The sequence below is a fragment of the Canis lupus genome, chromosome 6 (genome assembly GCF_003254725.2).
Source record: "Canis lupus dingo isolate Sandy chromosome 6, ASM325472v2, whole genome shotgun sequence".
NCBI classification, from domain to species: domain Eukaryota; kingdom Metazoa; phylum Chordata; class Mammalia; order Carnivora; family Canidae; genus Canis; species Canis lupus.
Genome location: NC_064248.1, coordinates 72,015,327 through 72,030,343, shown reverse-complemented (window position 1 = coordinate 72,030,343; position 15,017 = coordinate 72,015,327). Strand labels below are relative to the sequence as shown.

Genomic DNA, 15,017 nt, shown 5'->3' with positions numbered 1-15,017 from the left:
TCTAAAGTTTCAACTGAAAGGCAAAAATCCAGACTCACAATATTAAAGAACAAAATTAAAGAACTGACACTACTCAACTTCAAGATTACTGTAATGCTACAGTAATCAAGACAGGATGGTATTAGCAAAAAATTTTTTAAAAATAAAAAATAAATAGATCAATGGAACAGAATAGAGAGTAACTTGGTATTTATCCAAAGGTGTTGAAAACTTAGGTCCACACAAAAACCTGTACGTGGATGTTGTAGCAGCTTTATTCATAGTTATCTAAATTGGAAGTAACCAAGATGGAACAACCAAGATGTTCTCCAGAAGGGGAATGGATAAAGAAACAGGTACATACAATGTAATGTCATTCAGCTCTAAAAACAAATGACTTTATCAAGCCATGAAAATATATGTAGAAACCTTAAATGCATGTCACCAAGTGAAAGAAGTCAATTTGAAATGTCTACAGACTGTATTATTGCAACTATATGATATTCTGGAATAGGTAAAACTATGGAGACAGTAAAAAAAATCAGTGGTTGGCAGAGGTTAGCAGTGGGAAAAGGAATAAATAGGCAGAGTACAGAAGAATTTTGAAGGCAAAGGATAGAAGTCAATAATGATAATACATTCTATTATACATGTGTCCAACCTATAGAATATGTAACACCAGGAGTATATTATAATGTCAGCCATGGACTTTGGATAATCACTATGTGTCAATGTAAGTTCATCAATTTTATCAAAGATACCACTCCAGTGGAGGATGTTTGTAATGGGAGAGGTTATAAAGGGTAGAGGCTGGAAATAAATTAGAAATATCTATACTGTTTAATATTGATGAATAACTCAAACTGCTTTAGAATAAAATATACTTATTTTAAAAAATGAACCAAAAGGTATCAAGAAAATGATAAAAGGCATACAAGACCACATAAATTAGAAGTATACAAGTTTATAAATGCAATGATGGGACTCAGAAAAGAACTAGAATTTTAAAACTCATTTTAGAAATAAATACTAAACTATAAGGAACATAATGAACAGAATAGAAAATCTCCTAAGAGAAAGAGAAGAGGAAATTAGATATTTTAAAAATTAAAAAGAAATAAAGTCATTAGAAAAGGAATTAATAATATACTATGATAACACTATCTATTCAACAATTATTTTAAATATATATCTCCAAGCTAAAAGCAAAACAAACCTACAACAAATTTTAACTTTATTAAATATGCTTGTAATTGATAGTAGTTTACATATAGCAATTCTGAAATATTTTGTGTCTGTTAGAATTAAGCTAATGAGTAAAATTATTGAGAATGTTGGCAACCAAAATTCAAAGGAAGAAGAAGGAAAGTATAATGTAGAATGAAGAAAGGCAGTGCAGAATCACCTGTATTGGATTCGCAATGAAGGTATCAACATGAAATCATGATGTAAAAAAATAAACCATTTTCTATCCAGTTTGCCAAAATGGCCTAGGAACTCTGACACTCTAGTAGCAATGAACACATCCAATTCCCAGATACTAGTCTCCAAACACAATTCCTTACTAAAAAGACCAGGGCTCTTAAGAAAAAGTATATATATAGAAAAAAGTAAAAAGAGCACAGAATTTTGGATAGGTTGCACAATAGAACTTGACAGCTGTCTGACATTAGAGTCATATCTTAACCTCTCAACCAAGTTTAAATTCTTACTATTTCATCTATAAAGCAGAAAATCCAGGACAAATTTAAAAGTTCTGCTGTATTAAAGATATCAAGTGGACTAAAGTATGTAATATAGTACTTTACATATGCTGCACATTCAATAAATGTTTGTTTCCTACTTTTTCCTTTTTTTAATCTTTTTTACATCCCACTGATACAGCCAATAATCCTCCCTATTACCTCAATATAGCTCCACTTACTTAGGTTTAGTAGGCTCCAACATCATCATAATATTTCACTCTAAGAATAAAAATGTATCTCCCTGAGACTTCTGGGGAAGATGGTGAAGTAGGAGGATCCTAGTTTTACCTCATCCCATGGATATCTACAGTAGTATAAATTACCCAGAAAACAACCTAAACACTAGCAGAACAAGCTCCACAGCTAAATGTAGAGAAGTGGCCACACAGAAGAGGGTGGAAGGGAAGGGATGTGCTTGAGAGCCAAACTGACCAGTGGGACAGTCCATGAAAGGGAGAAATGTCACCATTTCCCTTTCCCACTCTACACCCTAGATACAGGGACACTTGTGGGAACCAGGGCAGCCTGAACACTTTTCACCTAGTTTGGGAACAGTATGTTCCATCCCTGAGCCCTTCTGTAGATCCACCGCTCCAGGAATTTTCTGAAGTGGTGTAGGTCCCCTCCCACAGCCAACTAATTGGTACTTTGCTAACACTGCATATTTCACCCCCCGTACTCTCTTGCAGACCTTCTATATCCAACACACCCTTTGCAGGAGTGCATTCGAAGCAGTTCCACAATTGTGGCACTGTGCAAGCAAACATGACAGTGGTGAGCACCTCATTAAAGTGACACCTGCTCCAAGGAGAAGGGAAGAAAACCCTACACACCAGTTTGACTAGAGCCTTAGCAGTATGCTGGGGGCAGACATCTGGTCTGACTACATGCTCCATTCATCAATGGAAGTTTCTCAGGGAACAACACAGGGAAGTATCCTGCAGTGCAGTGTTCCTGCAGTTCTGGCAAATCCCTGGTCTGAGTCAACTCAAGCCCAAGATAGCCCCAGACTGGCCCAAACAACATAGGGACCAAATCCAGCCCCAAATAGGTAAAGAGAGTCATTGCAGATGACTTAACGGAAGACAAATCCAACAGTCAGGCACAACAGCATAGTGCATGCCACACACACACACAAGAGACACCCTTGAAGTGCCAAGTTCTAGTGAACAGGAGACATAGCACTGCAGTAAACGTTCACTCTCCAAAATATATAAAGAACTTATAAAACTCAACACCAAGAAACAAGTAATCCAATTAAAAATGAGCAGAAGATATGAACAGACATTTCTCTGAAGAAGACATACAGATGGCCAACAGACATATGAAAGGTTGCTCAACATCACTTATCATCAGGGAAATGTTCATCAAAATCATGATGAAATGTCACCTCAAACCTGTCAAAGTGGCTAAAATTAAAAACACAAGTGTCGGCAAAGACATGAAGAAAAAGGAACTCTCCTGCACTGTTGGCAGGAATGTAAACTAGCGCAGCCACTGCGAAAAACAGTATCGAGTTTTCTTTAAAAAATTAAAATTAGAATTACCATGGGATCTGTAATCACACTACTGGGTATTTATCTAAAAAGAATGAAAGCACTAATTTGAAAAGACGTATGCACCCCTATGTTTACTATAGCATTATTTACAGTAGCCAAATTATGAAGGCAACACAAGTGTCTATTGGCAAATGAATGGATAGCGTAAAAGTGGTGTGTGTATAAACACCAGCCCCTCATAAGAATGAAATCTTGCCATCTGCAACAACATGGATGGATCTAGAGCACATAATGCTAAGTGAAATAAGCCAGTCAGACGAAGACAAATATCATATAGTTTCACTAGCATGTGTACCTTAAGAAACAAAACAAAACAAAAAAGAGACAAATGAAGAAACACACTCTTAACTACAGAGAACAAACTAAACTGATGGTCACCAGAGGGGATGAAATAAGTGAAGAGGATTAAGAGTACATTTATGATAAGCACTGAGTATTTTGTAGAAGGGTGAATCAGTGGGTTGAGCACCTGAAACTGACTTAACACCACTAATTACACTAGAATTAAAATTTAAAAAAACTTAAAAAGCATATTTCCCTTGCACTATATCATCCACATTAGAAGTACCATTACTTTAAAAGATGATAGCATTAACCATAACAATTTTCTAAATTTAGGCAGTATATGTTATTTTAAGGCGGAATATAACATTTCAAGTAGTTTAAATGAACAATTTTCAAGCATAGTGTGAAGTATTTGGGCGTGGGGAGATGTTTCTCATGGCTAGAGAGAGACATTTGAGAGGACTAATCATTTGTACCTTTAGGTTGGGGAAATCCATAGGCACCTCTCAGAGTGGCTTTGTATGTTGTCCAGTTGCTTTTTGTTTTCACTTTCCCATTGATGAATCCAGACATACTTCTCTGACTCTAGCTTGCACCATCTATTTATGTATTTACTAACTGAGCAAACTACGTTTGCAGCACCTAACATATGTCAAGCACTCTGTTATGTGCTACATACAGAGAATGTACGGTACATCTGGAGATACAGATAATGATACAGACAACAGCAATACAGCACGGTAAGTGCTTGTGGTAACGACAGTATGTCATGAACACTGTAGGGCCAAAATCTCAGCCGTCTGCCTTAATCAAACTGGGAGCAATCGGAGGGTTTTAAGCTGTTGAATAAACTTAGATTTACATTTTTGAAAGATTACTAGGTATATTATATGCCGTCATAAATGTAATTAGAAGGGGGCAAGAATCAAAAAAGAAACAAACAAAAGAGTAGGTTTCCCATGGAGTCAAATAATGCAAAAAGCACAAGTTATAATAACAATAGCAATGATACTTAAAATAGCAGCTAATAAGAAGGTGCTATGCTTTAGATTCATGATTTTAATTACCACAAGCAAAGAGTGAGTGAGTTCAGTCCTGCTTTTAGCCCCTGCTCTCTACCATTCGACATATGAGGAAAGTCAGGTTCAGAACAGTTAAGCTAGGGGTCTAATGGAACTGCATTTTAAAGAGAAAAATAATTCAAATCAGTCTGCCTTACACCACTGTGATCTGTTATTATTACTTCCACAAAGCTCATTGAAATTCTGTTCACGCATGCTAAATATTCTGAAATTATTTCCATGCATAAGGTTTTGATCTCATGTTACACGAGTATTAGAGGAAATCTTGATTCTAAGACAGAAGAACTCAATCTTGGGGGAATAAACTAAAGACTAGTCCCTTTAGATGTTTATTTCATGTAAAGTGCATACTACATATAAATGGAACATAGGAGATAGAAATAATACTTTAAATAAATAGACACCTGTCAGTCCGTGCCTGAAACTTTCCCCTATCTTTTATTCCGAATCATTGTATGCGCCCTAACTTGTGAGCCCACTCTCTCTTGCAATTTGATCTTGGTTTGAAAACTATAATGAACCTCTTCCTCAGAAGTTTCAGGTACTATATTATTGTCAGTTTTGCTGCTTGTCCCTCATACCTATTTCTCTTTTTCAGGGCTATTGCCATCTGTGGTTCAACACATGCAAGCTAATGCAAGAGAACATTCTCTCGGCCTCACCACTGAATGTTGAATAACATTTCAGTAAAACTTCCTAATCTTACTTTCTCAGGAATGCCCATTGCCCAACTTTAGATCTATTTAATTCTACCTGTATTTCAGGGCTGAATCTCATTTTTTATCGTCTGAACTCTGCCATTTAGCATCTGGAGATTAAACTATACAAGAATGTTCATTTACTCATTTCATATGTTTGATGTTTGGCACACCTAATACAAAGAGGTTGATTGCAGAGTGTCCTGTCTTATCTCCCACATTACAATGTTGAGCAATTCTTGCAAGAAAAGTCTTCTTCTATTTACAAATGCCAGCCATTGGAAAGGAATACAGGAAATGGAGGGAGGAAAAGACCACTAACCAAAGGATGACTAGATTGATGTGGTAACAGATATTTCAGCAAAATTATCTTCACATCCCCCCAAACTGTGAAATCTTCACATATGATTCATGATTTATATTTCTATTGTATCCCATAACATACAGCTTAAATTTCTATTACATCCCATTATATGAGAGAAATTCAATATGTTGTCATTGATATTTTTAAGTTTAATATAAGAAAACTATCTGAATTACTCAAATAATGATAAATTTATTAACTAGCTATTTTTATGGTGAATTTAAAATAAAAAATAAAAGTATCAATTCAGATCATGCTAAATATTATATTGCCATAGAGTATGTGATATTTTCCTTAAAACTAGTTCAAATAGTCAAATGTCATTTTGATAGAGAATATAAAATGTATATTATTGAAAAATTGCCTTTTCATCACTGATTTATTTTATTTTAATATTACAGTAGTAAAGAAAAGAAAACATACCTCATGTTTTTCCTAACTAAGAAACCACGTATCCATCTTTGAACAATCAAAACTGGTGAATTATGAGCCAGAATTTCATTAATTTTTGAAATAATATGTTTGATATTATTAATTTCATCATCATAGGTTGATCCCTGTATAAAGAAAATATATGTTAACATTTATCTTTCATGAAAGTATTTCCAAGGGACATTTTAAAATTGCTAGTCTAATAAACTATTAAAATGCTTACAAGTATCTTGTAGGTATAATAGTTAAATAATAAATACATTCTCATTGATTTCATTAGATCATAGTGTCAAGAATTAGTAGCAAAGAATAATTTCAATTTTCGACACAAAATTCAAGACCAATGATGATAAATTTCTTCCTCTTACCTTCTTTTCCCAGTCTAGTATCATAAATATAAAATTTTGAACATAATCATGTTGATCTTTAAAAAGTGTGGAAGGAATAGGTATCCAACAAAACTCTAAAAGTATCCTGTGGGTTACCATAGGAAACTGACATATGTTGGGTCACAGAATAACTTATAGTAGTCCAAAATTTTGTTGTAGCTTAACTAGAAATGTTGGACACTTTTATAGGATACAGCTCATTCCTCTGGAATAAAATATTCTATAGTGCCTTTAAAGAAATTATCTCCAAGATCTCTGTTCCTGCAAAATTTTATTTTTATTTATTTTTATTTTTTTTAAAGATTTATTTATTTATGATAGACATAGAGGGAGAGAGAGAGAGAGGCAGAGACACAGGAGGAGGGAGAAGCAGGCTCCATGCCGGGAGCCTGACGTGGGACTCGATCCCGGGACTGCAGGATCGCACCCTGGGCCAAAGGCAGGTGCTAAACCACTGAGCCATCCAGGGATCCTGTGTTCCTGCAAAATTTTAGATTTGGGATCATAGATTCTCTCTAGTCCACTGGTCATCTGACTGGTTAGAAATAAAGCTACCCTACTTATGTTTTGAAAGTAAGGATGATACATTAAGAACTTAAAATTTATATTGTTTGTGACGCATCTACCTGAAAATTACCAACTCCATCATATCATGTCCCCTTTTCTGCCTGTACACTCAATCAGCTAAGTAATGCCAGGAAACAAAAATCACAAAGTCTTGCAAATTAGTGCTACTTCAGATTTATATTTACAAACATTCATTGCTAATTAGCAAATGCTTTACTTGGCCCTGGCTTGCTTCCATTTCCAACAGGAGCTATTGCAAACATTCAGTTCAGTACTGTTCTCAACACTCTTTAAGCCTTTTCCCCAGAACTCCCTAAACATCTTTTCATGGAGGAAACAGGGCCATCAAGTAGGAACTCCATCAACTAACTCTCTTCCATTCCCTAAATTTAACTATACTCCCATTTAACTATATTCCTCTCTATTCTAAGTAGAAATGCCTTCTAGGAACGTCTGGGGGGCTCAGCAGTTAAGCATCTGCCTCCTGCCTCATATCATGGGTGTGATCCTAGAGTCCCGGGATAGAGTCCGGCATCGGGCACCCTGCATGGAGCCTACTTCTCCCTCTGCCTATCTCTCTCTCTCTCTCTTTCTCTCTCTGTCTCATAATAAATAAATAAAACCTTAAAAAAAAAAAGGAAATGCCTTCTATTCTATCTTAAAAACAAGAAGTATTTCCCTTCCTGTCCAAGAGAGGCACTCCATTGCTATTAAGTCCCACTTCACTCTGTTTCACTATTACTTATCTTCTACTGTCACTATTCCTCTACCCATTAATACACCCATATAAACAATCATATCTAACCCAACCCTCTAACCTTTCTATTTAACTTTTATTAAGAACCCAAATTCCTGAGACAGAATTTCATATCTGTCCCTACCTTCTCCTTTCCTTTATCTCAATCCACTGGATTTTACACCTACCAACATATCAGATACTTCTACATTGGATATTCCTCCTTCAAATACCTCCCTTGGGTTCTGTAAACCACTCCTTGTAGTTTTCCTATAACTCTTGTTTACTTCTGGACTTCTTAAAGTCCTATCCATACCCTGCCTAGTGCCACATGGAAAGGATTTTTCTCTATTTGTCACTTCTTGATTTGAATATGCTCTCCAGATTATTGTATCTAATTCATAGCTTCAGTACTTACCTATGTGCTGATGACTCTCAGATTTCTAGCTTTCAGCCTGAACTCACTATTGAACTAAAGAACAATGTGCTCACACTGATATTCAGTTAAATTCAACTTTCCCAAACAAGAATCTTCTATCTTAAACTGCTTTCTCATATGCTGTAAGTAAATGATACTAGTGCCCATAATTACCTGACTCAGAAATCCTAAGCTCTCTTTTTTCTTATGCTTCTTTATACCCAAATGTTGCTAGATCCTGGATATTCAACATCCCAATATCTGACTTCTCCCTTTTCTTCTAATCTCTGCCATTGCTTTACTGCATGTCTTTAACACTTCCTTAATTTGCTAAAAATGGTCCCGATAACTGAAATCATCCCCACTCCCCCACTCCCTTCGAAGCATAATGTGCACTATTGCTAGAGTGAACTTCCCAATATGCAAATCTGATCACATGGCATACACCTGCTTATTATATTTCACAGGCACGTCACTGAAAGATCAAATACACATTTTTTGACTTGGCACACAAAATTCTTGATCTAGTCACTTTTTACCTCCATCTCATCTCCCTTCACCCTACATAAGATACCTTCCACAATGGCAATATCCAACCACTTATAACCCTGAAAATTATCTGATAATCAAACCTCAATTCTTTCCACAGATTCCACTCCAGTTTCTTGACTGCCTTTCTCAATTACTTATCTCACTACTTAGTCTTTTGGAGATTCAATTCTTTCCTCCAAGAAGCCTTTCCGGACATTGTTCTGAGTTCAATATTCCTCTACAATATTATCCTGCGCAGCATTCATTTGTCATACTTGACAATCTTGAGTTTTACCTGAACCCTGTGGTCCTAGAAAACAGGAAAGGTAAGAAATCTCCTCACCCCTTCGTTTCAGAAAATGGTATCATCCAAAGAAGCACCCTCTGCTATATTACTTAGATAATACCTATGGACGCCCCTCTAGTTCACCTGACAAGGCCCAGACACAGACCCTCTAAATTCCCACTTGCCCTTTTAACGATTAAACTCCTTTGTCCCACTGATCGATCAGAACAAAATGCTTGTTAACCAAACTTTGCTTAAGATCCTCTCCTTCCCCTAGGCCCCTGAACTTTGGCCCAACATCAGCCTGAGCCACCTTATAACCTTCCCTTAACAGCACTTTCCGAGATAAGCAACTCCCAGAATAAAACATTCTCTGGTCTATGATCAAGTCATGCCACTCCCCTTCATCCTGCTTCCCCACACCAGTTCTTTCCAGTCTTATTTACTCCTCCCAATAAGAGAAAAAAACCTTTGTAGACTGATCTTAAAGATGTTTGAAGATGACTGATCAGTTAGAGCATTCCCCCTATTTCAATAGCCCCTTTCCCTCCATTTTAATAATCCTTTTGAAAAAAATCTCTCCTGTTTTCATTTGTCTTTTATTTGACAAGTTTATGCTATGACACAATTATTGGTCTATCTTTCCCACTTGTAACATAAACTCACTAATCTTTTTTTTTTTAATCCTATATCTCTAGGACTAAATAGACAACTCCCTGTAACTGGTATTCAACTTTTAGTTGACTATTATATCACTAAGTAATAGTAACTTATACATTTCATAATAGTAACTTATACATTTCATATTTGGTTTCCAAGCTTGATTTGGCACCATCAACCTATTTTTGTAATTCAACTCTTCCTTGGCTGCATTAAGATCATATTCCTAATTTTTCTACCTTTTAAATTTTTATTTCTCGATCTGCTTTACTGGTTCTTTTTCTTCTTCAAGCTACGTAAATAAACGGCAAAATTTAGGCTTTATTTTTCATCTTTCTGCTCAAATGATCACCTTCTTAGCTACATCTTACTATCTCACATATGCTGCTTATCCACATAGCTGTATCTCCTATTAGGAATTACCTCTTAAATTACAATCTACAAAATAAAATTCCAATTCTCTTTCTCTACCTACAGGTCAAAAACTGAAATAATTGGGGCATCTGGGTGGTGTAGTTGGTTAATCATCCAACTGGTTAACTAAAACGGACTTGGTTTCAGTTCAGGTTGTGAGATTGAGCACTGCAGTCTGGCTCCATACTCATTGCAGACTCTGTTTAAGGCTCTCACTCCCTCTACCCCTCCCCTCCATGCTCTCTCTAAAATAAGTAAATAAATCTTATCTTAAAAGGTGTGGGGGTGGAATGCCTGGGTGGTTCAGTTGGTTGAGCCTCTGACTTTTGGTTCAGGGCAGGTCTTTATCTCAGGGCTGAATTCCAGCCCTGCATTGGGCTCCACACTCAAAGTGAAGTCTGCTTGATATTCCTTCACTCCCTCTTTGGTTGCCCCTCCCCATGCTCATGCTCTCTCTCAAAATAAATAAATAAAATATTTAAAAAATAAAACTGAATTATCTCCCCCATTTGAAAACATCTGCAACCCATACCTCATACTGCATTACATACACAGTCATTAACACTATTCTTCACCTTGTCATCTAAGTAATAAACCCACATTCCTTCTCCCCCTTCCCTTTACCATCCAATAAATTCAGATTTCCATCAAATACATAACTCTTCAATCTGTTCCCTATAATCTATATGCCCTACCAGTTTACAAATCAGTTGTTATAAACCAGAGCCCACCCATCATGATTTCTTTAAATTTCCCTTCACTCCAAAATTACAGAATATATGATAATTTTTCTAGTATGAAAATTGGATCATGGTAAATTGTTAAATATTTCCCCAAGATCTTGCAAGATAAAGCCCTATCTCCCTAGTATCACATATAATACCCTTTGCCATAATAATCCTATTTTTGTCTCCAGCATCATTTGACATGCCCAACCATGTCTTCTAAACTGTAACACTAAATTACTTGTTGCCAGTTGATTGCGCCAAGCTCTAGCATTACCTCTGTGCCTTTGCAAATGTTCTTCACTCTGTCTCACATACTATACACTCGCCAACATCTCACCTTGCCTAATGATTTATATTTAAAAATCTCATCTGAAATGTACTTTGCTTTTTTCCTTCTTCCATGACCAGAGACTTGAACTTTCAAGATGTTTAAGGAAAATATATTCAGTTCTTTCACAGATTTTGCTCTATACTAAGATCCATAACATTGGAAAAAATATACTTCTTTATTGTTTCTCCTGACTTTGCTTTCTCTATTAAATAAATTCCTATTCATGTGTGGTAGATATCCTGGAACTCACTTTCATGTTTTATATGTTTTTCTTCATCATTTTCATGTATATTCTCAATTTGTTAAAGTCATTCTGTCAAAGGCCAGCTTTCTCATTTGAGTTTTCTATTACCTTTTCAACTACTCTGGCTAAGCTATGTGGCTGACACTAAGCTCCTTTCTGAAGTTCCTGACTGTCCTATCACAGAGAAGTCCTGTCTCATACTAGTTTGCTATTCATTGTAATCCTGCCTATACTGTACACATTAAAAAGAAAATCACAGACCCAAGATGGAGTTGCTTCTGCTAGGCCAAGTCACCAAACTGGGACTTACTTAATACCTAACCTATAGTTCCAACCTCCCCCAGAAATGCAGATTAACCAGTCAGGAATTACTAATCAGAACCAATAAGGGAATCTGTCACATGAGACCTCATCATACTCCAGAGGAAGATGAGGTAAATCTACTTAGTAAGACCCCTTGCCTGCCCTTCTACCTATGGAAAGGTGAACTGGCCTGGAACAATTCTTTCTTTCTTTTTGCTAAGAACTTCTTTGCTCCACCCTATTTCCTATAAAAACCTTCCATTTTGTATAACTCCTCCTTGGAGCTCCTGTCTATTTGTTAAATGGGATGCTGACTGATTGAAGAATAATGTAAAGTCAATTATATTCTCAAATATACTCAGTTGAATTTTGTTTTTTAACAAGCCTTTCCACGGAACTTATTCTGTGACTTTTAACAATGGACTCTATCTGCCACTGTTCAACTATTACCCTTGACAAATAAAAGGATTTGCAGAATCTCCTCTAGTTCCTACTATTTTCTTATACATATCAGGAATAATGGCATTAAGTCAGGTAGAGCTAGTTTCTGCCTTTGCCTCAGTCCCATCTTCACTGTGCCTGAAAAACAATCTTCACTATGATTAAAAGCACTTTTATGAAATAATCTTTTATTTAAATGTTATCCTTTATTGGTTTCTGGAAAAGATGTGATTTCCTCTAATTTTTGTTTCTTTGTTCATTGCATTTGGGCTCATGGTGTGTGTGTGTGTTCAAGGTAGTAAAATATGCCACCAAAATATCACTGTAAAAGTTCAAGATGTGCCTCCCCAAAATGTGCCCCTGTGGTATATGGATTATTCTGAGCAGTAGGTACTTAAACATAGCAGAGTCAGGGAGAGGCTTATGCCAAACATCCTTTATCTACCTAAAGACAGATCCTTCAAAAGGCATTAAGTTCCCATAAATCCATTCCCCAGGTGTTTCAACATCAGAGGAGATAGCTTTTATCACTAAAGAGGTTAGAAGAAGAGTAGGAGTGGGTACCACATCCAGAAGATCTTTGTCACAAATTCCCATATTCTTCTAAGGACCCATTTATCTTCCCTAAAACGCATTTCCTTTCTCATTAGAAGTCTACATTCTCCCTCTACTTTCCCTATTAAAGCTAGTTAAGCATGAATCCTAAGATACCTCAGGGAGTTCCTCATTTTCCCCCTGGCTACCTCTCATGTATAAATGAGAGATATACTTTTTAGTCTACTTCTGTTTGTCTATTGTTAATTTGCATTTTATTACAAAGGTCTCAGCCAAGAATTCAAGACAGTAGAGGGAAAATAATTTTTCCTCCCCTATGTAAGTAGCTCAGGACCACAGTAGATTGAGTGCATAGATAAGAAGTGAGGGGAGAATACAATAGGGAATTTAGATGACTGGGCTTAAAGGTGGTCCTGGTCAGATGCTACAGTAGTCACCAGCAGAGAACATCAAGCTCATACTTAAGTTTACAGCATAGAGTCCCATTTTGTACCAAAGCATGAAGAATTTCTTCTCCTTAAAGACAGAAACAATAATCATCAGCTGTGGGTAGGGTTAGTGTCCTTGCGAGAACAAGCAATCTCTAGACAATAAGCTTTCTGATGTCCTGAAACAGTTACCTTGGAAAATGCCAATAAAGATATCTCTGCAAACTTGTACAAATGCCATAAACCATTTGGTATCTGAGGACAGACGGACATATCCTATTTGTGAGGGAAAGTAATGCATTTCCTGGTTTAAATCCCAGTTCTAGCACTTACTAGCTCTGTAACCCAGGGTAAGTAACCTATCTGTCCCCTGCTCATCATCTATAAAATAGAGATAACAATGGTACTACCTCATTGAGTTGTGAAGGAATATTTGTAAAGCACTTAGAACAGAGGCTCAAACATTTCAAGCATCCAAACAATGTTATTTGCCAACAGTTTTATAGTCATACTTAACACTGATACAGTTTTAGAGTTTACAAAGCATTTTTATACACCTTATTTGATATGCAAAAAAAGTCTAAAGGAATTTACTAAGTAATTCATTCACCAACACAAATCAAAATTATGAAATCAATAAATTAACTCTGAAAGATAATTAGTACTAATATTTTCAATCCAAAAGGGAATTAAAGTATTACAGTAAACGTTTGGCAATGAACAACATATGCTTAAGCAAAAAAATTACAAAAATCAAGAAAACAGATGGTACAATACTGTAATATCTGTACTGTATAGCTTGCTATTGTAATCCCGGGATGAAAATGTGGCTGTTGCTAACCCTGGTATAAAACATAATGAATTATTTCAAAAGAATAGCAAGGACTTTTATAACTAACATGGAAAGGGGTACTTTGTGTTCTATCAGTAAGAGTAGTTTGAAATACAAATTCCAAAATTTATTCTATTCAAAGTGTATATAATTATGTAAAAAAGATTCTCAATTATTTTAATATTCTTAATATAGTCATACTTATGACTTTAGTCATACTAAATTTGTTTTTTTACACTAGTCTCATGTTTATATTTCTTCTACATGTATCTGGTCCATAATGTCTATCTTTTTCTATTCCATTTGTGACTTTTCCCATCAGAATTTCCTAATTTGGCATAGACTTTCCCAACATATTTTAAAAATGTAAATCGTGCTAGCCCCATAAGTATCTATTTCAAATAAAGCAAACCCACAGTTTTTATCTTTTTATTCCATCAGAAAGCACATTAATGAATGACCTACTCACTTAATAATCACATGAAACCGTAGAAATCTATGTGAAATTCCCCACATTAAGATTTTGTATTATTTTAAATCAGTATTTCTTAAGATTACTTGGTAAACATTTTGGGAACACTACAGTCTATTTTCAAGTTTAAAAAATTCACCTAAGAACCACTGAATAGCTTAAAATAAAAATTTATAATGATAATAATATAAGAGTATAGAAGTTTCAGAAAAGAAGAAAAGCACATACTAGAAAAAAAACTGTACTGAAATTTCTACCACTCATAATTATTATCATTTTTAAAATATTCATTTCCAAATACTTTCCCAACTCTGTAACTTATCTTTTCATTCACTGAACACGGTCTTTTCCAGAGAGATAAAATTTTTAATTTTGATGAAGTTCAACTTATCATTTTTTTTCTTTTAAAGGTTATGCTTTTGGTGTCAGGTCTAAGAATGTTTTTTCCTACTCCTACATCCCGAAAATTTCCTTCAATTTTTTTCTTTCTAAAAGTTTTATACTTTTAAGTTGTACATTTAACTTCCTGATCCATTTT

The 15,017-nt window shown here is 35.5% G+C and overlaps 1 protein-coding gene across 4 annotated transcripts in view; it reads right to left on the bottom strand.

Moving 5' to 3' along the window:
* LRRIQ3 (leucine rich repeats and IQ motif containing 3) overlaps window positions 1-15,017 on the bottom strand; it is a 173,781-nt gene that overhangs the window by 120,059 nt on the left and 38,705 nt on the right. For all 4 annotated transcript variants that reach the window (XM_025417980.3, XM_049111795.1, XM_025417982.3 and 1 more), the window contains exon 4: window positions 6,136-6,269. In XM_025417980.3, the coding sequence (XP_025273765.1) occupies window positions 6,136-6,269 (134 nt within the window). The remainder of the gene's footprint in view (window positions 1-6,135; window positions 6,270-15,017) is intronic.